The 26,881-nt window shown below is 37.1% G+C and overlaps 1 protein-coding gene across 1 annotated transcript; it reads right to left on the bottom strand.

The window, feature by feature from the left end:
* Positions 1-19,043: 19,043 nt before the first annotated feature.
* Positions 19,044-20,925, bottom strand: LOC135268097 (G1/S-specific cyclin-D3-like). Its single transcript, XM_064375755.1, is given in 2 exon segments — positions 19,044-20,262; positions 20,265-20,925. Coding segments are annotated over 2 exon segments (876 nt in total). The 3' UTR covers positions 19,044-20,047.
* Between the last annotated feature and the right edge of the window lie 5,956 nt (positions 20,926-26,881).

The raw sequence follows: 26,881 nt of genomic DNA, 5'->3' as shown, positions 1-26,881 counted from the left end.
TGATATCAACAAGCTAATGAGTACTGGGGAGCAGGAAGTTACAGTCACTTAAGATGATTTGTTAAGACATATCTGTGGCATGAGATGAGAGATAATGTCCTCCAGAATATGGGGGCTCTATCCCTAGTGAAGCTTTTGCTGACCCAAGGTTTGAAGGTATATCAATGTATCCCCTGCAAAATAAAAGCCGCATTGTCCTGCCTTGCACTTAGTGCTTCTAAGAAAAATGTAAAATGTTCTTTAAGCTTTGTCTAATACTGTGAAAATGCATAACATATTTGGCTATGCTTCTCTGACTCTCAACAGGCACAAAATTTTAAACAAAGCAAAGAAGTTTTCTTCTGATTCATTCAAGTCTCAGTGAAAGTAATAACTTGGCCATCATGTGTGAGTGGTTCTGATGATTTTCAAAGTGTGTGTAACAGATTGTAACATTCAATGGAGCCACACAAAGTCATGAACTGCTAACCATAGCAGAGAGCCTTAGATTTTCAAACAAAAGAATGTATCTATAGCAATTTTGATGAATTGCCAGTACATATAGCAGTTTTAGATGAATGAGCATGTGCCAGAAGTTTCACATTAATTTCCAAAACTCAGTATGACTATTGTGATAGTAAATGTTAAATGGGAGCCTTTGAAATTTCTCCCTCACTTCTAGCCAAGAAAATTAATTAGGATCAAAAACACCCACTGCCTTTATGAAAAACTATAAATACATCACTATCATACATCTGAAGAATGCAGTAGGAGTGGCCTCACTACATCTGCATTCAACTCACCTTGTCTGTTCTCTGCAAAAACCAGAAGGACATCTGCCATGCCTATGGCAGATGCCAGTACACTGTCATATATTTAATCATATCTTTGCCCCAACTGCAGCCACTCTTCTCAATATGGTATGTTTAAACGGTAAGATTAACCTAGCCTCTGGGAATTATCATGTGCCAATGCTTTTATGAAAGCTTTCTTCTCAATCATCAATCAGTAAGAAAGAAGAAAAGTATGGCTTCCTTACATGGGAAGGACAGAGATAATTATACATATTTTCTGTTTTACTTTATTACTCTTTAAATTCTCCTGTGCTCTGTCATAAAAGAGTCAACAGGGCAGGACAGCACATTGAAACAGATTTCAATGCATGGCAAGTGATATAAATGTCTTCATAAGGTGCATGCATACTGGAGGATTGGAGCTAAACCCCATGAACACTCAGGCTACTTTTATGTTAGCAAAGATTTTTAAAGTCGAATGATTTGCAGCATTATGAACATCTGCTTTGAGCTAAAGAACACACTGTTGCATTTCATACCTCCTCCACTAATAAAATGTAAATATGCTCAGTTGTGTAACTATGTTTAAGGATAAAATATAGAGTAGGGAAACTGCCTTACTACCAATGATATCTTTTAAGGCCGCCAGTTTTATATGCATCCCAGAGCCTAAGAGCATTGCATTAAAGGTCCGATGGAAAGTGCTCTGCCACTGGGCCATATGATTCCCTGGATAAGATGAGTTAGAAGTAACAGTAATGAGGAAAAATGTGGCCAGAATTTCTACCAAGCCAAACTGGAATTTGAGAATAACTCCATTATGATTCTGGAGTAACCAGTCCCAAGAAATTCACTCTGTTTGGGGAACAACATCAACAAAAATGACGGCTTCTTATTGAGTCTGGGTAGAAACAGAATATTCACAAATGGTTCTTACATAGCTATACAACTTAAGTTGCCTGAGTCAAATGGTAAGGTTTATGTGGCTGCAAACCGTTTTATGATTAATGTATTTCCATGATGATGCACCTGAACAGGTCCAGAAGAGTTGAGAAACTACATGAACATGTGCTCCAGACATTCATAATATCTACTTCTTTTGCAAAACTGCATATGTCCAAATCCACACTTACAGACTCAAAGCATTTCCCAGAAAACCAAAAACAAAAACAAAACAAACAAACAAAAAAGTGGGCCTTATTTATAGTGGCATTAGTGTCATATGATGGTACATGTTTCAAGTGAGCTGTTGAGACCTCTGGTTTCTGTAAGGTATATCGCCAAGTTAAAATGAGGAAACTGAGGCCAGTGTGAGAAAATGAGAATCCAATTTATTCAGCTCCTGGGCGAGGTTCTGTGGTCCGGGAAGGGGCCAGAGAAGTCACACTGAACTTCTCAGGGTGTGGGGTTTTATAGGGAGTGGAGGTAATTGATTGGTCTTTAGGGAAACAAAGAGCAGACAGTTCCATTGGTGAGGAGGATTGATTGATTATTAGGGAAACAAAGAGAAGACAGTTTCATTGGTGAGGGGGTTTGATTGATTACTAGGGAAACAAAGAGCAGAGACTTTTATTGGTGAGGGTAAGTCAAGGTGCTGAAGGGGCAAGCTGCCATTGGTTGCCAGATGGGACCACTGGTGGGCTGACCGGCTGGGGAGGTCAATGTTAAGCTGCCGTTGGACAAATCTTTGGTGGGCTTTTTAAATTTTGAAGGGGTCGAGTGAGGAATGCAGGAGTGGGTGTGTGGAGCCTGCATAGAGAGACCAGATAGGAGTGGGTGTGGGGAGCCAGCATAGAGAGGCCGGCATGGGGAGAGATAAGTGTGTCAGCATGGAGAGGCCAGCACGGGGAGAGATAAGTGCGTCCATTTAACTCCCAGTGAGGCAGCCGGCCTTACAGTTTCCACTTGGCAGGTGCAGATATGGAAAGAGCATTGACTTCTCACCAGCATGCTAACAGACTTCAAACATGTAGAAACAGTGAAATATTCCTGAGAGTATTAACACACTATGGAGAGATATCCTCTTAGGCACAGTGCATAGAGAACTAACAATAGACCAAAAATAAGCTCAAATACGAATCCCTCTGAACCTCACATCTAAAACCTGGCAGGAAAAAAGATGTGCAAAATTTCAGACATAAAATCTACTTACCTCAGTATCTACTGTCCTAAAAAAGACACCAAATTTCAAGATATGCAAAAAAGTGAGATAAAAATTAACAATAAAACAAAAACACATTGCTAACAGACAAAGAAATTAGCAGAACCAGATTTTTAAAAATTTACAGATGTTGTAAAAGTTAAAATGACTACGAATATTATGTTAAGAGCTCTACTGGAAAAGATGGATGACGTAAAAGGGAAAATGGGTAATGGTGGCAGACAAGTGAGAATTATAAGGAAATGTTAAAAGAGAAAATACAAACATCAGAAATAATTACTTCAATGAGTTCAGTAAGGAAATAATCTGTGAACTTGGAAAAATTTGGTAAAAAATACTCAATCTGAAACACAAATAGAAAAAAATAGAATAGAGCATTCATAAGCTAGGTGGTGGGTGGGGCTTAGGAATGGGGAGCAAATGATGTAATGTACATATAACTGGGGTTCCTGAGGAGAGTGAGAAAAAATTAATATTTTAAGAAAGGAAATACAAATTTTCTAAAATTAATGGTAGACATGATTCATAAAGCTCACAGAATGTCAACTGACATAATGGCAGAGATATACACACACACATAGACATATATATTATATTGAAAATTCTAAGAAGCAAAGTAAAAATGAAAAAACTTAAGGCAGCTGGAATGAAAGAAAACATTATAATACAGATAGGAACAGATAAAAGAAATATATCAGCCTTTTCATCAGAAATATGTAAAAGACAAGAAACAATAACTTTAAATAGTGTATTAATTCCACCAATGTAGATATCTGTACATAGTGAAAATATCTTTCAAACATAAGGAAAATGTAACAACTTTCTCAGAAAATTAAAAACTTTAAAAATTCTTTCTACCAGAGCCATAGTACATAAATTTTAAAGAATTGTTTTTTTTAAATACAAAGAATATAATGCCAGATAGAAATTACACACACACATTATATATATATATATATATATATAATGTGTGTGTGTATATATATGTATAATGAAAGGGCTAGAATGGAATGAATGAATGAATGAAAGTAAAAATAAAATTTTTAAAAAAATTTTAATGGCTCTAAAAGACTACTGTCCAATGAAAAAAAGTAGTACATATGTCTTGTATGTTTTTTAGAACATGTAAGTATAAACAGCACAATAATCCAGCAATAGTGCAAAGATTGAGAGCAAGAAATTGGGAATATGTTCTTGTATAGCTATTCTACACATAAAGCAATATAATATTATTTAAAAGTAAAATCTGTTTAAGTAAAAGCGTGCATTGCAATTGTTAGGGCAACAATAAACCACTACAAACGAGGTATAAGTAATAGATAAATAATGGGGATAAAATTGAATCCTAATAGCTTATTTAGCCTGAAATAAAGTAGAAAAACTCAAAAAATCAAATGAAACAGACACAAACCAACTAGTAAGGTTTAGAATTTAATCCAACCATACAAATAATCACATGTAATGTAGATTGTCTAAACCCTCAAATTTAAAGGCACATATCATATGGATATAAAGCAAAACTTAAAAAAACAATATACTCTCTTCAAAAATGCATTTAAAATTTATACATAAAGTAAATAGATGTCAAAGGTATTCATTGCAAGCACTTATCCAAAGGAAACCTTGAGTCATTATATTAAGACAGTGTATATTGAGAATAAGCAATATTGGCAGAAAAAAAAAGTCGCTAAATTACATTATCATCAAGGAGTCAATTCTCCATGAGAACACAAAATCCTAAATGTGTATACATCTGCCAAAAGAGTGTCAAGCTTCTTGAAGCAAAAATTGATAGAACTGAAAAGACACACAGAACAAATTAAAAAAATTAGTAGAATATAGAAAACCTGAATTATGCTATAAACCACAATGTACTAAAATATATTATATTAATAAAACATTCTATCCAAAACTAGATTCTTTAAAGGACACTTGTACATTCACACAGGTAGTTCATATTAAGAACCACGACAAAAAAATAAAAAAGTAAAAAACAAGTAATAATGAAATATACTCTGAATAACTGCCAATGAATGAATTAGACAAAATGTATGTGTACATAGAGATTTGTTTTTCTTCCTTTTTTTTTTTTTTTTTTTTTTCTCCGAGGCAGAGTCTTGCTCTGTTGCCCAGCCTGGAGTGCAATGGTGTGATCTTTGTTCACTGCAACCTCCGCCTCCTGGATTCAAGCGTTTCTCATGACTTAGACTCCTGAATAGCTGGGATTACAGACATGTGCCACTTTAATTAAAAAGAATGCCAGTATTCTTCACATCACCAATTGTAATATGATAAATAGGAAAGGTTTATATTCATTTAACATCATTATTTATGTTGACATAAAAATAATAGCACAAGAATTATTTTTTATATGTATATATATCTAAAGAAATTATATAGAGAATGCAGTAAAAGCAAAAAACATTTTTTTATTTCATTTAAAAATTACATCCCTAAATTAATTACTGTTAATAGAGGGTTGTACATGTATGAATTCTTCCGTGAATTAATCTATGCAATATTTGGAAGTGAATGGTTTGACATTCAGTATTATGACTTCGTTTTTTTCCTACTAATTATATGTATTAGAGAATGTTCTTGGCGAGTACACATATAGCTACCTCATCTTACCTTTGAAGAGGTATTTAGTATTCCTTAGGACTAAAATTCCATGTTTATTATTTAACCGCACATCTCTGGATGATGATTACCAGTTTTCTGCTGTTACCAATACTATACTGTAGAGATTTCACTTTACTTCTTTCTGTTCACTTGCAAATATTTTTGTTTTAGACATTACTAGAAGTGGAATTTCTATGTCAAATATTTATTCAGTTAAACACTTTAACATATGTGCCAAATTGTCAATTCTTCAAAAAGTACCATTATATCTTTTTCCAATAATATATAAATGTCTATATCCCAGATTCTAGTCAACCTCTAAATTATCAGTTTGAAATATAATGTTAGGGGAAGTCTCATGGGCAGGTCAGAGAGGTCAGAGTTGTACAGAAACTCACAGGTTTGATGTTGCTTGTGCCACTATATTATACTAATTCTTAAAAGAGAGGAAAAGCTTGAACATCAGGATAAGTTAGCAATGTAATGATTTTGAACCATTAGTGATATTAAGCCTGAATTTTACCTTTTAAATTCATGTATGTTTTTTGTATTTTTCAGTGGTGAAGTTGTTTAGAAAATGTGTAAATTATCTCTAGCTGGCTCAATTATGTGAATAAAAAAATCAACAAATTGTTTTGCTACTATTGACAAGAATAATATAAATGATCACTATTCATACATATAAAACATATATATGAAAATTAGTAGGAAACATTTATATACATAGTGTAATTAATCCTTGTAATATTAGTTCACTCATAATGTTATATTGTGTATTGTCTCTTGAAACATTTGTTTTCTCCACATTATGTTAGAGTCTCATTTGCCTTTTGTTTTAAGTAGGGTTAACTACAAGTCTGGCTAGAGTTTTTGTGGTCAAATGAGATCCCTCAATTCTTTCATAAGAATTCATGTTGAATCCCTTGAGCTATACTGAAACTGCTACTTGTGTTGTACAGATATATTGTGTACATAACAACTGTGCACTGAAACTAGTTTTGCTTTTGAGTGGTTGTGGGTGGTAGAGAAATGATGTGCCATCTGCCAGTTTGCTAAGTTTAAAAATGCTGTTCAGATTTACTAAAAAGTCCTTTGCCAAAAACTCGCAGTTAAATAAATGACTATGAGAAGAAAATCATTAACATTAATTATCAAAAGCATTGTTATGTCTTAACATGAACAGGGAATCGAAATTAGTAGGGAAATGGAAAAGGCTCAAAATATGCCTTTCCGAGGATACTTCAAAAAGATGGTGTTGTCGTGGCCCCAGAATTTGTGTGGATACCATCACTTGGTAATATGTCGTTGTCACAGTAAACAAATGATACAATCATAATGAAACTGTAAGTGGTCACTGGGATGGAAGGGTACACCAGAGTATTTGAAAGAATTACTGGTGGGCCCAGTCTGGATGCTGCCACTCAGCTATTCTTTAGTAGCACTATCTGTGCACATTATTCCCGTTTCATGCCTGGGCATAAGCTCAGCCAGCAATGGCAACCCACCCCCTGGTCACTCAAGGCCTTGGCTGCTGTCATCTGCCCAAAAACTCCCAGTCATTTCTAGGCTTTCAGGCTCATAAATTGGAGAAAAGAAATGTAGATATTTCTCAAAAATAATGCAAAAAGTGACAGAATAACATATGTGCTATAGGAAATGTAATTCAGGATGCCTGGGTTTTATTATAGACACACGCCGAGGGAAGAAAATTCAGCAAATCATTTGATACAAGTCTGTTTTATATGAGAAAAACTATAAATATCTGTATACTCCTGATTGTTATCCTGAAGAGTCTAAGGGAAAAACTAATCTATTTCAATTCTGAAATCATTTTCAAAAAAAAGAATAGTTTGAAACCTATTAATTCTATAACAGAAGGTTTACTTATCTAAAGCATAGTCTTACTTCATTTGCAGAAATTATTTAGTAGGTTGCATTGAAGAAAAATATGATTTTATTTAGCCTTTTATGCAATTGGTTGATACTGGTCTTCACTAAAGTTTACAGTGACATCACATTTCTTAGATGCTACCAAATAGATCCAAAATGATGAAGAACAGCTAATTTCAGGGCACTTTTTATCTATGTGTGTCCTAATATTTCTGTTTCACAAGCTACCTTTAAACACAAAGCTATATATTTAGGGGACTGGCTTTCTTGAATGATAAGGCAGTTATTGTGTGTGTATTGAGGTGGTTCTGCTCACATCACAACTGTGGTAGGCAGACAGTGGTTCATATAGTACACAGCAAGATCAGGGGAAACCTAGGGCTAAATCACTTGTTGGAAATCTGTTTCTTTGTTTACAGCAGATGCAAGCAGAGTCTGCCCTGAAATTCTCCTAATCAACTTGAGCATTTAGTATAAATTCTATTACATGTATAAGATGGACTGGATTTTCAACAGCTATTTGATTTTATTCGTTTCACTAGTCATGGCAATAGGAAAATGGAGTTCAATGAACATAAGATGCCAAAGTTTCATTTGATTTTGCATACATGCTAAAATATTCATAATTTAAAGTTTTATGCTTTTTTGTTTTGTTTTGTTTTTAATGTGTGTATTTGTATACTCCTGAAACATACGTTGTCAAAATATGTGATGTTCTTACCTGGATAAAGAGAACCAGAGAGCACAATGGGATTATTTTCTAGCAAAAGCATTTTGCCTTCAAGTACCATTCTAGCGTACAAAAACCAAGGCTCTAGCTCAAACAAACTCAAACACAACAAAATGAAAATAATGTAAAGTACAAAGTCAAAATCTCAGCAGATGCTCTTTCATTTCTCATATTCCGATCTTGCTATGATTTACATTTGAATTAAATTTCTAATTTTACTGAGTGACATGAAATCTAATTAAATCCTCCCATACCAAAGACTTGTCAATTGTGTTAACACGACAACTTTATGAAATCGAAAACATGAAGATTTACGAAGGAGTATACAATTGTGCTTAACATAAATATGTTTCAGTTTTAATGTAAGAATATCTTTGCCTTTGAAAATATAATGCGAACAACTGGAACATATTAGAATAACATTTATAAAAATCTAGTACACCATTTTATTAAATTGCAAAAAAAAATTGGTAATCAGCAAGGACACAAGGCGTAGCATGAAAATATAGAGGAATTTGATCATTAAAACTCATGAGAATGATTGTCCATGAGCTCTGATAAGGAACAGTTACAGAGTAAAACCACATCATCACATGAGAGCTCTAGAAACTGTTTCAATAAAATGTCACTAACATTTATTTAAAACACATAAATATGTTTGAAAGCATAACTAAAGAGTACTAGTGATTCTACGAAGATAGTGAAAGCAGTACAGCACGAATCTCCATGCCTAAAACAGACAGAAGATTCCCATGGATAATATAATCAGCAAGGCGAGGCAACAAGAAAAACTCCTTTGAGACTTAGAACATGACCAAGCTGTGACAAATCACCGACTACAAGATGTCTGTATCAGAACCTCTACGGTATTAGCAAAAGAATTGGTTTGGTTTAAAAATCAATTAGGAGTTCTCCTTCCTTCCCACTTGTTTTCCTGCCTTCCTCTCTTCCTTCTTTCATTCCTTTCTTCTTAAAAAAGTAAAACTTTTGTGAACAATTTTTAATTTACAGAAAACCACTGGCATGGTGACTCATGCCTATAATTCCAGCACTTTGGGAGGCGGAGGCAGGCAGATAAGTTGAGGTCAGGAGTCCAAGACCAGCCTGACCAACATGGTGAAACCCCATCTCTACTAAAAGTACAAAAATGAGCTGGGTGTGGTGGTGGGCACCCGTCGTCCCAGCTACTCTAACTTGGAAGGCTGCAGCAGGAGAATTGCTTGAACCCTGGAGGTGGAGGTTGCAGTGAGCTGAGATCACACCACTGCACTTCAGCCTACATGACAGAAGAAGACATACATGAGGCCAACAAGCATATGAAAAAATGCTCATCATCACTGGCCATTAGAGAAATGCAAATCAAAACTACATTGAGATACCATCTCACACCAGTTAGAATGGTGATCATTAAAAAATCTGGAGACAACAGATGCTGGAGAGGATGTGGAGAAATAGGAACACTTTTACACTGTTGGTGGGAGTGTAAATTAGTTCAACCATTGTGGAAAACAGTGTGGTGATTCCTCAAGGACCTAGAAATAGAAATTCCATTTGACCCAGCAATCCCATTACTGGGCATATATCCAAAGGATTATAAATCGTTCTACTATAAGGACACATGCACACCAATCTTCATTGCAGCACAGTTTACAGTAGCAAAGACCTGGAACCAACCCAAACGCCCATCGATGATAAACTGGACAGGAAAAATGTGGCACATATACACCATGGAATATTATGCAGCCATCAAAAACGAGGAGTTCGCCTCCTTTGTAGGGACATGGATGAACCTGGAAACCATCATTCTCAGCAAACTGACACAAGAACACAAAACCAAACACCACATGTTCTCACTCATAGGCGGGTGTTGAACAAGGAGAACACATGGACACAGGGAGGGGAGCACTATACACGGGGGTCTGTTGTGGGGGAGTGGGGGAGACAGCGGGGGGTGGGGAGTTGGGGAGGGATAGCATGGGGAGAAATGCCAGATATGGGTGAAGGGGAGGAAGGCAGCAAATCACACTGCCACGTATGCACCTATGCAACTACCTTGCATGTTTTTCACATGTACCCCAAAACCTAAAATGCAATAAAAAAAAAAAATAAATAAATAAAATAAAATAAAATAAAATAAAATAAAAAAAGACTCCATCTCAAAAAAAAAAATTTAACTTTGTGAAAACAGGGCTGAGTTACCAATACCTACACCAAATTTCCTCTACTATTGACAGCTTACAGTACCAGACTACAATTCTTACAATTAATGAAACAATATTGAAGCGCTGTTTCTAACTTAAAACAACAGTTTATTCAGAGTTCCTTAGTTGTTAACCTAATGTCCTTCTGCTGTTCCAGGATCACATCCAGGATACCAAATTCCATTCTTCCTGTCTCCTTAAAATCCTCTGGGCTGTGACAATTTATCAGACTTTCCTTGTTTTATCTTGATGACCTTGACAGCTGTGAGGAGTGCTGGTCAGGTATTTTGTAGGACGCCCTTCAACTGAAATTTACATGTTGTTTTTGTTATTTTTATGATAAGCCTGTAAGATGTGTGTTTAGAAGGAAAACAACAGAGATAAAATGCCATTTCATCACATCTTATCAGAAGTACTATCATAAGTGTTGGTGTTAACTTTGCTCACTGGGCTGAAGTTGTGTCCCTCAGCTTTCTCTATGATAGTCACGCTTTTTCTTCTTTCCATACTGTAGTCTTTGGAAGGAAGTCACTATGCACAGCCCACACTTAAAAAATGGAGAGTTAATGCTCCATGTCCTTAAGAACAGAGTATCTACATAAAGTAATTGGAATTCTTATTTATGAAAGATTTGTCTATCTCCCCCATTTATTTCTTTACTAAATTATGTAATTTTTGTGAGTATCACCTCATGAATACATATTTTATACTTTAGATTACAAAACAATACCAGTCTATTTTGTTGCTGAAATTATTCCTTCTTTTGCTGTTGGGAGCTCTCTCGTTGGCCCCTGTATTCCTTTTAATTTTTGAGGACTTCTTTATTGTCTGTCACCACAACATGCTCCAGGCTCATCTTATGTATTATTTTTTTGCCCCAGTTTTAGAATCAACCATTTTTATCTAGTTCACCTGATCTCTAGTTCACTGTCATGGTCTGTGGAATGTTAAGTTAATAGTTTATTTTTACCGGACATTGAAATGTCACCAAATCCTGCAGAGAATATAGACAGCAGAGGCCAGGACAGGAAGGGCTGAATACTAGGTAGCAAAGTGGGTCATGACTCAGTGATGGCAATGTGGAGGGAAGCCCACGCGAAGCCTGCACAGAACTGAGTGCCTAGGTGAAATGTTACATAAGTGTGTGCACCAGCCAGATACTCATCTCCACTGGCACAGCACCAGCTCGAGATATGTTAATTAAATATCCCAGAACAAGGATCAATTTGAGAAAGAAGGGGAGATAGAGTGAGCATACAGAATCCTCAAATTTACTGTGTTTAATATATTACAATAATTGAATTTGACAGAGTCTACATGGAAGTGATTAAATTGGAGTTTCTATTATTATTCAGAAGTGAAGATTTGTGATACAAATTAAATCCAGTTATATGAAAATGATATTACATGTCTGCACATCTGAAGTTGATGTCTGTGAAAGTCATGTCTCTACCCTCTGCTCTGACTTAGATAATAAAATTGCTCAATGTTTGCTTTAAGTTCTGCTGTATAAATTTATTTCATTTTCAGTGAGCTTGCTTTGCTTCTGCTTGCTTTGCTGAATGCTGACTGGATGTTTTTCCATTTAACCTTAGAAAAGCTATCTTTCCAAATTGAGTGTTCTTTGTGTGTCTATGTGTTATGCAGTAATATTTCTTTGTCACGTTGTGGTCAAGAGAAGGACTAAATCACATTATCTCTGACAGAGAAAATCACTTCCTTATTGAGGTTACATCTCAAAATAGATCACTATGGTGCAGCTTGGGCTCCTCCCCTACAGAAAGGAATAGCTGTTTAACCACTTGCTAACAATTTTTGTAGTCAATAATATTCTGACTTAACAGATAGTTGAGCAAACTTTCAATTTCTCTAATTGACTAATATAACTTATTTCCACATTTAAATAGAATTCATGTTTCAGAAGGGGGATTATTTAGATAATCTGCTGTATGTTAACTATACAAATAACTTTCAATGACTTACAAAATTTAGAATAAAACATTTTATATTTATAATTCACAATGCTTAACTTGTTGAAAATATGTAAATGTTTTCTTTATTACTGAAAATTTTCATTTATAAGTATAAATTACAGAGAAAAAAATTACTCAAAGCATATAAACTTAAGTCTGTTGGAGAGCACAAGTCCATTAAAATCCTAATAGAAAATATTAAAATCTAGAAAACAATTTAGAATGCTTTTGTCAGCTTGCAATATTATTCCAAAAAAAAAAAAACACTATGATAAATCTAAAAACTGGAGTGAAACTTTATGCATTAGTCCACTTTCATGCTGCTATAAAAAACAGTCCAAGACTGGGTAATTTAAAAGGAAAAAATATTTAATTCACTCACAGTTCCACAGGGCTGGGGAGCCTCAGAAAACTTAAGATCATGGTGGAAGGTGAAACAAACACCTCCTTCTTCACAGGGTGGCAGGAAAGAGAAGTGCTGAGCAAAGGAAGAAAAGCTTCTTATAAAACTATCAGATCTCATGAGAACTCATCATCATGAGAACAGCATGGGGGTGAACACTGCATGGTTCAATTACCTCCCACTGGGTCCATTTCATGACATGTGGGGATTGTGGGAACTACAATTCAAGATGAGATTTGGGTGGGGACATAGCCAAACCATATAACTTTATGTATCATTTCAAAATTTTTATAAAATAATAGTAAATACTGTACAAATAAACTATAGTGTGTGATTCTCACTTAAACTTTAAAAGGAGTCTTTACTGGTTTTATTACTATAAATTGAGCCCAAATATATTTATCTATTTCTTTGGTATTTACGGCAACATATCTTGTAATTTTTTAATGATAAACTAGTCTTTTACTCGTGCTTCCAGCCTGTGGCCTCTTCTGTAATTAAAAATAACCCCTTTATATGGCCTCATGAAATGCTTATCAGAAAGCAGACACTGGTCTTTGTTTGCCTATGTGCTATAAAGCATGGGATATTTCTTTCCAAGACAATATAATGAAGACCAGCCTTCAATATTATTTCTAACTAAAGTTGAGATGAATTCTAAAATGTGGATTAAAATACTTTTAACAAATGTTCAATGATGATAGAGAATGAAGTACAATATGAAGATAATTTAAAATTACCACAGAAGCTTATATAATTCTAGGGTTCCTTTTAAGGGCACTTTACTTTTTGATCCCACTATGCATTTAAAAAGCAGAGAGATTTTGGCACTCATGTAGGTTACTGTAATTAGAAATAATTCGAGGGTATTAGTTCATTCTCACTTTGCTATAAAGAACAACCTAAGACTTGATAATTGAAAAAGTAAAGAGGTTTCATTGACTTACAGTTCTGCAGGCTTATAGGAGTAATGGTTTAGGAGGCCTCAGGAAACTTACAATCATGGCAGAAGGGTGAAGGAGAAGCAACCACATCTTCACATGGTAGTAGGAGAGACAGAATGAAGAGGGAGGTAATACCCATTTTTCAAACAAGCAGATCCCCTAAAGCCTCTATCACAAAACAGTACTAGGTGGTTGGTCTAACCATTAGAAACCACCCCCATGATTCAATAACCTCCCACCAGGCCTCCGTTCTAACACTGGGAATTACAATTAACATGGGATTTGGGTAGGGACGCAACCATATCATTCTGACCCTGTCTTTTCCCAAATCTCATCTTCTTCTCACATTTCAAAATCCAGTCATGCCTTTCCAAAAGTCTCCAGAAGTCTTAACTCATTCCAACCTTAACTCAAAAGTCAAAGTCCGAAATCTCATCTGAGACAAGGCAAGTTCCTTCCGCTTATGAGGATGTAAAATTAAAAACAAGTTCACTGCTTCCAGGATACAATGAGGGTACAGGCATTGGGTAAATACTCCCACTCCAATAGACAAATTGGGCAAAACAAAGGAGCTGCAGGGCTCATGCAAATCCAAAACTCAACAACGTGGTCATTAAATCTTAAAGCTCCAAAACAACCCTCCTTAGTCTTCATGTTTCACATCCAGGTCACCCTGACACAAGAGGTGGGCTCCCAAGGCCTTGGACAACTCCACCCTTGTGGCTTTGCAGGGTTCAACTCCCACAGCTGCTTTTACAGGCTGCCATTAAATGTCTTTGGCTTTTCCAGGTGCATGGTGCAAGCTGTCAGTGGATCTGTCATTCTGGGGTCTGGAGAACAGTAGTCTTCTTCTCACAGTTCAACTGGGCAATGCTCCAGTGAGGACACTTTGTGGGGGCTACCCCATATTTTCCACCTAGACTGCCCTAGTAGATTTTCTCCATGAGGGCTCTGCCCCTGCAGTAGACTTCTGCCTGGACATCCAGGTGGTTTCATATGTCCTCTGAAATCTAGGGGGAGGCTCCCAATCTTCACCTCTTGCTCTCTGCATACCTGCAGACTCTTCACCACATCAAAGATGCCAAGGCTTCAGGTTTACACCCTCTGAAGCAATGGCCCAGACTGTACCTTGACCCTTTTTAGGGTCTCCCAAGGCCTTGGACAACTCCACCCTTGTGGCTTTGCAGGGTTCAACTCCCACAGCTGCTTTTACAGGCTGCCATTAAATGCCTTTGGTTTTTCCAGGTGCATGGTGCAAGCTGTCAGTGGATCTGTCATTCTGGGGTCTGGAGAACAGTAGTCCTCTTCTCACAGTTCAACTAGGCAATGCTCCAGTGAGGACACTTTGTGGGGGCTACCCCACATTTTCCATCTAGACTGCCCTAGTAGATTTTCTCCATGAGGGCTCTGCCCCTGCAGTAGACTTCTGCCTGGACATCCAGGTGGTTTCATATGTCCTCTGAAATCTAGGAGGAGGCTCCCAATCTTCACCTCTTGCTCTCTGCATACCTGAAGACTCTTCACCATGTCAAAGATGCCAAGGTTTGAGGCTTGCACCTTCTGAAACAATGGCCTGGGCTGTACATTGATGCCTGTTATCCACACCTGAAGCTGGTACAGCTGGAGTTCAGGGCACCATGGCCTGAAGCTGAACAGAGCAGTGGGACCCTGGGCCTGACCCATAAAACCATGTTTTCCTTCTGTGCCTCTTGGCCTGTGGTGAGAGGAATTGCCATGAATGTCTCTGAAATGCCTTGGAGACATTTTCTCCATAGTCTTGTTTATTAACATTCCATTCCTCTTTACTTACGCAAATTTCTGCAGCTATCTTGTATTTCTCCCCAGAAATATGGGCTTTTCTTTTCTACCACATGGCCAGGCTGCAAATTTTCCAGACTTTTATGCCTTGCTTTCATTTTAAATATAAATTTGAGTTTTAGATAATCTTTTTGTTCGTGCATATTAGTGTATTCCATCAGAAGCAGCCATGTTATATCTTGAATGCTTTGCTGCTTAGAAATTTCTTTTGCCAAATACCCTAAATTGTCTTCCTCAAGTTCAAAGTTTAACAGATTCCTAGAGCAGGGGCACAATGTCAGCAGTGTCTTTGCTAAAGCATAGCAAAAGTGACCTTAACTTTAGTTCCCAATAATTCCTCATTTCATATGAGTCTTCTTCAGCCTGGACTTTATCACTATCAGCATTTTGGTCCCAACCATTCGACAAGTCTCTAGAAAGTTCCAAACCTACTCTCATCCTCCTGTTTTCTCATGAGCCCTCCAAAATCAACCAACCTCTGCCCATTACTCAGTTCCAAAGTTGCTTCCACATTTTTACGTATCTTTATAACGATGGTCTATTTCTCTGATTGCAATTTCCTTATTTAGATTCTTCTTACATTACTATGAAGAACTACCTGAGTCTGAGTAATTTATAATGAAGAGATGTTTAAATGAGTCACAGCTCTGAAGGCTGTACAGGGGGCTTGGCTAGGGAGGCCTCAGGAAACTTACAATTATGGTGCAAATGCAATGAAGAGACAAACATATCTTCACATGGTGGCAGGAGAGACAGAGAACTACCAGGAGATGGGGGGCCATTAAGGCATCTCTTTAATACTGGGACAAAATAATTTCAGGACATAGGTAAAAGAAACAGACTTTCTGTCTTCTAGTCCCAGGATTAATGATTCCCTTTATGGCTGAGCATGTGACCATCCATACCTTGATGGGAAAACTGACACATGCTGAATGTATTTTAATAGGCCCATAAGGTATTAACAATATGGTTCTATTAAAGATTTATATAAAAACATTTTGTAAAACTTGAGTAATGAATCCTAAACATTATGAAATTTGAGTATCAGAGTCTCTGTCTATTTGGGTCTGCACAAAGCTCAGGCCAGCTTCTTTTACATTTCTTTTCAAAAAAAAAAAAAAACTATCAAGCTATCTCCTGTGGTCAGCTTCCTATAACATGGTATTGTATCTGTTATTTACTTTCAAACAGGATTGAAAAGCCAAAGTAAATATAAGAAACTAATGTAATCAATAATATTTAAATTTAGACTACATTGTCTTCATATAATATACCCTCAAACTCTGAAAATTTATTCTCATCTTTTTTCTGAATAATGATGACCCATCTTGCCAAAAAAAAAAAACTCTATCAATAAGTAATAAAAGTATCTGTAAAATTTCCCCAAATAGAGAACTGTACTTTTAGCATGATGACTACTAGACTATCTATGGAACTTAGCTTAATCTAACAATGCATTGGAAGTCAAACTGTCAAACGGTTTAATAATTTACTGAGTTGGCCTTTGGATATGGTAAGTGATAGTCCAGTTGACATTCCCTGAGGGCTTTTTTTTCAAACAGCAGTATTTTTTAATAGTAGGGATCATTGCTCTCCCTGTAATTCTACAGTAACATTCTCTTAACCTCATTAGGCAAACATACCTTACTCGGTTACTACAGATTTCAAATTTGTGTTTTTTTTTTTTTTTTTTTTTTTTTTACTTTCCTTAATTACTCTTTTGAAAGGTATACTGAATCACATGTTTTCATGTTAGCATCCATTAATTTTCAGGTAAAAGTATAGTAAAGCACAAAGAAGTATCTATATTTTGTAATTAAAACTTTGCCTAAATCACTTACCATTGACTCATGATTTGTCAAACTGCTACATTTGAAAAATCACCTTTTTTCATTGTGTACAACATTGGATTTTTATCACATTTTCTTTTAAAATCCTAGAAAAGACTTCACAATATTCAAAAGAATATTCTGAAAAGCTGGAAAAGTATTAATTTTGTCATTGTTGTTATTTTTAGATTGGCAATTAGAAGTGAAAGAAATAACTTCATTTTCATTTGGTTTAAAAAATTATGAAAACAGGATGGAAAATCTATTTCATTTTTTAAAACCTAAAATTCTTTGAGAGACAAAGTTTCTCCCTGTGCCTTCCTACTAAATGTAATATGATTTCTATTATTTTAAATATCTTTTTAAAGATACCATCTGGCTATGTTGCTCAGGCTGGAGTGCAGTGACTATTCACAGGCAAGATTATAACACACTACAGCTTTGAACACCTGGGCTCAATGATGTTGCTGCCTTTGCCTCTTGAGTACCTGGAACTACAGGTGCATACCACAGCACCCAGCTTGATTCATATTTTTATTGCTGTGACAAAAATACAAGTACTCTTATCTTCCCTCCTCAAAATGTAAGCCAATATGATTATATGTACCACCACTTCCCAGCCTATACTCACAAATGTAACACGTTCGTAACAGAATGGATCTTTTATTTTGTCTTGTTTTGCCTGTACTTTTTTTTTTTACCCAGCTTGTTTCAATTTTTACACCAAATATCTTTAGAGCCAGGGAAAATAATAAAAACAAAAACAACTTTGGGCTATGTCCCCATTGATTGACTTAAGGAAACATGAAGATGAGACTTTTTTTATTGTTTAACATCTAGAGATTACATTGTAATCAGTTAAAAATCTATCCAAATTATAATATTTTCTTATTCTTACTTTAATATATCTTTTAAAGCTCTAAGAAATATTCAATCTGAGCTGTTTTTATACTTCATGGAAATTTACAACCGTCTATAGGACCCTTTCCTTATATTTCTCAAACCCTTGAATCCCACAATTTCCATAATAAATTGACTATCTTCACTTCCACTAGCCTTGGAAGCCTTTCCCTGATTATTCTTTATTACCTTTACATGATGCTAAAATGATTCAACAAATCACTGAAGTGCTCTCTGGATACCTTACTTAATTAATCCCATCAGTTGTAATATCTGACTTTCTCAACTTCAAATAATCTTTACATTGGATTTCAACCATTTCTTATCAGGACTACCAATATAATAGTTAACTTTTTTCTATTACTCCATTTTTTAAATTAAATACCACTTAAGTGAAAGAATTTGTCATTTTTTCCTTCTCTGAATTCATCACCTCCTATTTTTCCTTCAATATAAATTTGATCATGTAACAAGTACTTGAATAGCTTGGATGGATTTCATTAAATACAGGCTAAATCTAAACTCTTTTCCATAGGGTTAAGACTTTCTATTTAACTCATTTTACTTTTCTGGTTTCATCCCTGACACCAGCTCCTCAATGTCACTTATTATCACAATAATCCATAAGTATGATTTATATTCACTAATTCAGCTCTTGTTTTGGGGACATCCTTGGACAAAGATTAGTTAGACAACCTTTTGTTTGTTGGGTTTGATAAAATTATATTTTTCAATAAGTAATTGAATGATATTCATAGCTCCAAACAGCCTATATGTGTAAGTATTTTTTTTTTTTTTCCCAAGAAGCCAAAGCCAGTTTTATTTCACAATATTACAGTAGGATGATGGTCCTGGGCCACCCTTCTAAACCTTGTGGCCTTAGGAAAGACCTGTGTCAACAGGGCTTGCCTCCCTCTCTAGACAAGGACTCAGCCACCACCAGGGCATCCCTGCTGCATTTTCCCTGCTGGAGAATGGGGCAGAGGGATAACGGGAGAAGAGGGCATGACCCCACCCTAGGCTGTAGCAGCTCCTCCACCACAAAGATCCTTTTGCCAGTAGCAGAAGGGAGGAAAACAGCATCCACCAGGGTTACCACCACTTGTGGTATGGCCAGGACCCCATTACATCCCCTTACAGTTGTGCTCAAAGCAATAAATTAAAAGGAGCCTTCAGCAGCAAAGCTGTCAATCACACAGGAGAAGCTGAGCACTAAGCAAAGCAAGGGGGATTTATAGCTTCTCTGGCTGAGGCCTAGGCCCCTCCCTCTAGGAGCAGCTGTCAGCACGGATTATATAGGGGCCTCCAAAGTACTGAGAGGCGCCATCTAGACTATTCCCCCGCTACGTGTCTATCAATCATGCGTGAAGTTTCAGAGGAACCCCAATCCAAATGCAATAACCCTAGAAGAGGCAACACCTTTAGAAGGCACTAGAGCATTTTGGCAGTTGAAAACTTGAGCACCCCCAGGGGTGGGGGGGGCACTCAAAAGGAATGCTGGTGCATGTATCCAATTCTATCCCATCACCCTGGCCCACCCCCAGCTAGAGTTCGGGAAGGCGCTGCTGGTCAGATGCAGGAAGGAGAAGGAGCTTGACTAGCCACCGAAATGCAGACATGGCTGGCCCGGCCCCCTAGTACACACTGCAGGGATAGGTAGGACCGGACCCCTTGGGCTTTGTGAAGGGGGGACAAACGTCCCTTCAGGTTTCAGACATGGTGTGGTTTGTTCCTGGAGGCAGGGAGGTGGGTGGCAGTGGCCCCTCCTCTGCTTAGTGGCCACTCCAGAGGGCCTCTCCAGGGCTACAGGTGGATGGCTGTGACATCTGTAGGAGTGCTGGTCTGGCTGGACCCTTGGCTGCTGGAGCCCCGGGGGGTTTTGGGCGCTGGGCTGGGGCTGGTCTGAGCGGCTTCCCTGAGGCTCTCCCTGAGTGCAGTTTCGATCTGCTCCTGACAGGCCCGCAGGCAGTCCACTTCAGTGCCAGTGATCCCTGCCAGCACCTCTGTGAGCTGATCCCGGACATGGAGCAGGCACCCAGGCCTTGCACTGCAGCCCCAATGCTGCCCGTGGCAATCATGGATGGCGGGTACATGGCAAAGGTATAATCTGTAGCACAGAGGGCCAAAAAAGTCTGGGCATGCTTTTTGACCAAGGCCTGTCGCTCACGGGGCACAGGGAGCCGGTGCAGAATGAGGGCCAGGAAATCATGTGCAATCACAGCAGCCAGGTCCCACTTGAGCTTCCCTAGGACCAGCACCTCCCAGTCCCTCATCTGGCGGGGAGAGAGAGCGTGGTCGCTGTAGATGCACAGTTTTTCGATGGTCAGGGGCGTGGTCTCGCGCAGCTTGGAGGCCAGCAGCATGCAGACCGCACCCAGGAGCTGCAACTGCGCCTTTCGGGTGGGGACGCAGGACAGGTAGCGATCCAGGTAGTTCATGGCCAGGGGGAAGACTTCCTCCTCACAGCGCTGCTCCTCACACACCTCCAGCATCCAGTAAGCCAGCATCTTCCGCATGTGCGGCTTGATCTCCCGCTGCACGCACTGGAAGTAGGAGGTGCGGGGCACGTAGCGCTCCTCTAGGCGGAGCAGGCTTTGCAGGACACGCTGGTCCCCCAGCAGCTGCGGGTCCGGCCCGGCCCGGGGCGCCTGCCGGGTGCCTTCGCAACACAGCAGCTCCATACTCGGGCAGAGCACAGGCAGGGCAGGAGTGCGGGCTAGCGATTCCCAAGGCAGGCGGCCAGCCAGAGAGCGCGGGGCGCACGTCTGGCGCTGGCGCTGGCACTATTGGTGTAAGTATTTTTAAAGCAGATTTTCTTTTATTTTATTCCCAAATTAATATTAAGAATACCCTGAGATCATCATGAAATTCTCAGCTTCTTCTTTGATTTTTATTTAACAGTTTAAGAAGTAAAATTATCCTACCTTTCTCAGGCAAGGTGAACCAGAATAATTTTGGAGTTATTTTGAGAAAAATTATTTTAATCTTCTTTTATATCAAAAAATATTGAATAAGAGATACATTCAGCTACAACATTCTCTGTTTGACCTGGATCCCTGAGAAATATATGTCCTCTAATCTAATAATAGAAATATTGCAGTCCATTCCATTGTAATAAATGGTGTGGCAAATTTTAAAACTATCTTGAAAAACTCATGTTTTAACTTTCTCACTTTTCAAAATTACGTAAAATTTACCTATGAAATTAAACAGTCCAAACCTTGTGGTACCTTATTTTCCTAACGTTAATATATCAAATTCATCACTACAAAGGGAGATTTATTACATGCAAAAAAAATTCAGGAATCTGAGATATTTCTAGAGCTTTTAGGAACATAGTGGTTGTAGGCAGAATTTTACCTCCCATGATTTTCAACCCGTTGTATTATGCCTGTGAATGTGTTATATTACATGGCAAGAGGAATTTTGCGGATGTGATTAAGGCTTAAAATCCATTCATTTGAAACAGAGAAATTATTCAGAATTATCTAGGTGAGCCCAATCCAATTACTTGAGATATTAAAGAGGGAATGTTGTTTTTTCATAATTGGGGAGAGAAGAGGAGGCAAAAGAGATTCCAAGCTTAAGAAGGAATTAACTTGACATTGCTGGCAGGCAGCCCCATAGAAAGCATACGAAGGAATGAGGTCAGCATCCAGAAGCAATGCCTGGCCTTAGGTTATAAACAGCAAAAACAAAACAAAAGCAACAGGGACTTCAACTTTGAAGCCACAACACACTAAATTTGGTCAAAGACCTGAATGATCGTGGAGTAGATTTTTCCCCAGGACCTCAGGTAAGGAACAAAGCCCAGCTGATATCGATTTTAGCTTTGGCAGCCCCTAAGCAGAGGATGCAGTTGAGAACACCAGGACTTTTGACCGACAAAAGCTGCTGAGACTTGATACATTTGTGTTGTTATTTGTGTTGGTTTAAGCTGTTAAGTGTTTGGTAATTTGTCAGGGCAGCAGGAGAAAACTAACACAACATAGCTGCTCATACCTTGGATTCTTCTTTCTCACTATATCCACCTGTTAAAACACTATTTTTTTTTTTAAAGGTCCAACTCAACTGCCACAACTGATCTTCCCATTCTGATGAATTATTGTTGCAACATTATCAGTCCTGTATATTTGTATGACAAATATGTGCATTCTTGTCTCTTTAAATTATGATAGTAGTCCTGGCTCTGTAATCACCTTTTTCTTTCATATATATTTGTATTCCCTTTTCTAACTAGCACAGTGTCTGGCACATCACTGACTTCCCAAAAATATAAAGTGTGAACTGAAATAACTTTGTATATTTATCCATTTGGTCCTTCTTTTTCTTCCAAATATTCTAGACATCTCCTTTTATTTCATTCACTAATATTTATTGAGGACTTATTCTGTCCCACACTATGTGCAAAAGGTGAAGCTAGTGACTAGCACAAGCAATTCTTTGCCCTAGTTAGGATTCTAGTAAGTTCCTGCTGGTGAGAGCATACAGTTACCAAACGAATGAAAATGATAATTTCAGACAGTGATGATCAACTGGATGGGGTGATTAAATTTAAGGTGGCAGTCTTTGATTACAAGTAAGAATAGGCTTAGGAGATGATCTTGATGCTGATGACCTTGACAGTGAGACAATGATTTTATGAAGCTGGGCATGTGGAGATCTCAGCTGAAAGTTATCCAGGCTCAGGGAATAGTAAGTGTCAGATGAAGTTGCAAATAAGCTCAGAATGTTCAAGGAAGAGAAAGATTTTCTGAGTATTATGCAGGCCTTGTGCCAGAAAGAAGATATGCCAGCCTTTCTCAGTGACTTTAAAGGGAGCAATTGTATCTCCTTTATTTCTGTGCCAACTAGGCATAGCATAAGGATCAGGACATAGATTTATGAAATATCTACATTTTAGAAATAATCTAATTGGACTCTAAATTGAGCCAATGTAGGTGAAATATCATATTATATCTGTTTGATTTTACCATATCCTCATCAGAGTTTTGTGATTTGAACACATAGTCCGCATGATTTTTTAACATATTAAGTTCCTGTTGCCTTTTTTTATTTTAGTCAGAGAAAAAAATAATTAGTAAGTTCTAACAAATATATTACCTTTAAAGATGTCTTAGAATTACATTTTTCTTAAGTATGCCTTTATATACTATGAAAACCTGTTTGAATGTGTTACAGTAGAATAATTAAAAAGAAATATTCTAATATCTGACACTAAGTAGTTTTGTTCTAATCATGGATTTCAGTTTCTTCAGCTACAAGTCAAGGGAGTTAAAGAAAGTACTTTCTGATCTTCTCTTAGCTCTAAAAATGTGTTTTTTTTTTTTTTTAAACGCATTATAGCAATGCCATGTTTTAAACTGTATCCATATATACACATAATAACATAAAACGCTATATTCATCAAAGGATCTTTTATTAAAAAGGGTTTTATTGGAATGTTTTTAAAGGATTTGAGAATCACAGATTTCAACTATTGCATCCATGGTGTGAATTTTAACCTTTTTGAGTTATCTGTGTATTCAAAAGCTATGGGTCTATAAATGCCTGACCAAAAATAACAAAAGGATGATTTCAGAAACTTACTTGTAGCCCATGTTGACTATTCACAATTACAATAGCTCTATCAAAAAATTATCATTTTATTTGCATGGTCTGAAGGATCCAATCATAAGAAATTAAAGTAATAATATACACTTTAGGATATTCATATATTTTCATCTCTTATCTAAGTAGGTCTTTTCAATAATTCTGCCTTAATATTTCCTTTTACTGTAAAGCATAAGACTGTTAACTTTAGTGGCAGAAACCTCCAGGGAACAGGAATAAAATGTTTCAAAAACTTAAGGAGATAATTTCATACCCTGATTTGGTGGCTGTCACATTTTCCTCTTAGAAATAGATCATGAAACTTTTCATAAAATAATATTTCTAGATTCTTGCTCTCCATTATCATTTGGTCCTCTCTCTTGTTTGAAATTCTCAGAATAGTTAAAAGAGTAAAAATGCCTGCAGTCTAATCCTTACTGCGTTACATTTGCTATATTTCTGTCACCGTTGAAACCTTTGTATAAACTTCAAATTTCACCTCTGCAGTTTCCGGTGGGTTGAGGTGGTACAGTCTGTGTACCACACGCTGAAAGCCTAGGCTTCACGTGGCATATCTGTTAACTGAGGAAACATGGCAATTCACCCCCAGCCTGGACTCACGGCTTCTATTTTATTCCTCAGACACATATTGTCTAAGCATAAAAAACTGCTCCAAACAAATTATTAAATAAAAATGTATACCAGGTTTCTACAGCTAAATGGTAAGCTCTCCTTTTTTCCTTTTTGATCTTCTTCTTTCTCTTTTTTTCTTTCTCTCTCTTCTTTCTTTCTTTTTTTCTTTCTTTCTCTCTTTTTCTTTCTCGTTCCTTTTTTCTCACTTATACAAAACATAAGGATAGCATTTTTAAATTTTTAACTGAATTTTCCTGAAAATCATCAACTATTAATATTTAGTTTCCCATGTCCTATGTCCTCTCAGAAAAGTTATGGTAATGCCATATTTTCATTCTCACTGTGAAAAAAGGGTTGCATGCCATATTTTATTTTAAAATTCTACTTTTTAAAGTGTTCACAATGGATTGAGACTGATAATGCATGGCCATTAAATCACAAATTTTCAGCTTCCAGAAACTCTACTACACAGTGAAAACTGGCAGTCAAGCATAATAACAGGGTCATCATTGCTACATGTCCATCAATTTTTGCAGTATAAAATGTAGGCTGTCCCTTTACCTTAAACTAGGCCTGAAGCTTAGTTAATCCTTTACTGATAAAGGTATACTCTTATCCCAAAGTGTAAGAATTGATTTCGGTAATATATTTTATAATCACAAATTCATTTTTAAAATAAGTTTAAAAAAAGAAATTAAATCACACTGGTTGTGCACATAACAATTATTTTATCATGTAATTAGTTGTGTCTTGGTTAAGAGCAAAGAATGCAGAACCAGACCTTAGTGTTAAAATCCCAGGTCCAGGAACTAAGCGTTTATATTATTCTACAATTTAGTAAACTTCTCATTGTCTCAATTTGTGTGTGTGTGTGTGTGTGTGTGTGTGTGTATGTGTGTGTTTGATAAATGAGGTTTATAATTATATATATATTTATTTATGCACACATATAATGAGAAGTGATCAGAATATAGATATATATATTCTTATTGACACTGGGCAGATAAGAGCAACAGCAGTTCAGCAGTTTAGAGGTCATATTTATTCACAGCTGGGGGAAGGAGGACACTGCTCCTTTCAGGAGCACTTGGGGGTTGCACTTGAGAATAGAGTAAGCAGGCAGGAGTTATGTGACGCAGACTTCATAGTAATGAGAGGTGAGGTGGCTCCTGCTCACCTCTTGTTTATTTGAATAATTGTGTGTGCTGGCTGAAAGTGAAGCCCACTAGGTTGTCCAGTTGATAGAGAAATTATTTGAGTAGAGAGCATATGATAGAAATTTTGGTGTGCAAAGCATTATTAGTGATCAATGAGAAATCAGGCTATGCTATGAGACCAAAGAAGTCTTCACCAATTCCACTCAGGCCCCTGTCACACAGAGTCTTCAGAATTCCCCCATCCTGAGCCAATGTAAGGGTGACCTACACACCTGCTATAATCAGTCTTTGATGTAGGTTACCCTAGGAAGGACGTACCCTTGTTCAAGTCAGTTGTCTACAGCTAAAGAAAATTTGAAAGCAATTGACAGTAGTCTGCTGACACTTCTAAAACCTGGCCAGTACCTTTCCTTGTGGAATAAACAGGATACTGTAACTTGTTTGAAGGGCCATATTCGATACTCACAACCTTCCACCTCTACTACTCATTCTCCATTCTCTTCACCCTTAGTCATCACATCTGATTGCCTAGTGACTTATCTGGAGTGTGACCTCAGCCCTAATTATTGTTGTTATCTTTAAATACAATTTAAAATGTTTGTAGATGAGACATGACTTTTTATTTTTAAAAATAGTTCCCAAACAACTGCACATATATTTCTTCAAGATTTTTTTCAGGCATCAAGGCAAAATGTGGAAAATGGAGACTCCTTAAAGAAAGGAAGGAAGCATAGGAGGAAAGAAGGAAAACCTTAAAAAAGATCATCGGATACTCTGTGTCTATAAAGCATTAACATGTTAAAGCTTCAAATGTTTAGGGTTGTTGAGTTTCTTTCCCACAACTAAGAACTGCTTGAGCAATATACATAATGTATGGGCAGGTTGTTACGTACTCATCAAAAAGTTTGGCATTGTTTATATATCTACTTTGTAAAATGGACTAAACATGGAAATGGAACTACAAAGTGTCACTTAAGCCTTTTGATCTGGGCATTAAATTCTCAGGAAAACTGATTTAGTTTTCCTAATAGAAGCCTGCTTATTACATAAGGCCAAACTGAGAAGTGTTGGTGCATTTTTTTTCATCCTCAGTGCTATATTATAGCATTCCATTGACAGTAAAGTTTCTTCTGCTGTGACAAGTATTGATCTTATTTTTCCTTTGAGACTGCTAACAAGCCAAACTGTAGCTTCATAAAATATTCAGCTGGAGCAGTAGTATGTCAGAACTATAAGCTAACAAGAAATTTACTTT

This window comes from Aotus nancymaae, unplaced genomic scaffold, assembly GCF_030222135.1.
Source record: "Aotus nancymaae isolate 86718 unplaced genomic scaffold, 86718_ANA_hifiasm-v0.15.2.pri h1tg000014l, whole genome shotgun sequence".
NCBI classification, from domain to species: Eukaryota; Metazoa; Chordata; class Mammalia; order Primates; family Aotidae; genus Aotus; species Aotus nancymaae.
Note: the sequence above shows the minus strand (reverse complement) of the source record. Positions and strands in the feature narration are given on the sequence as shown.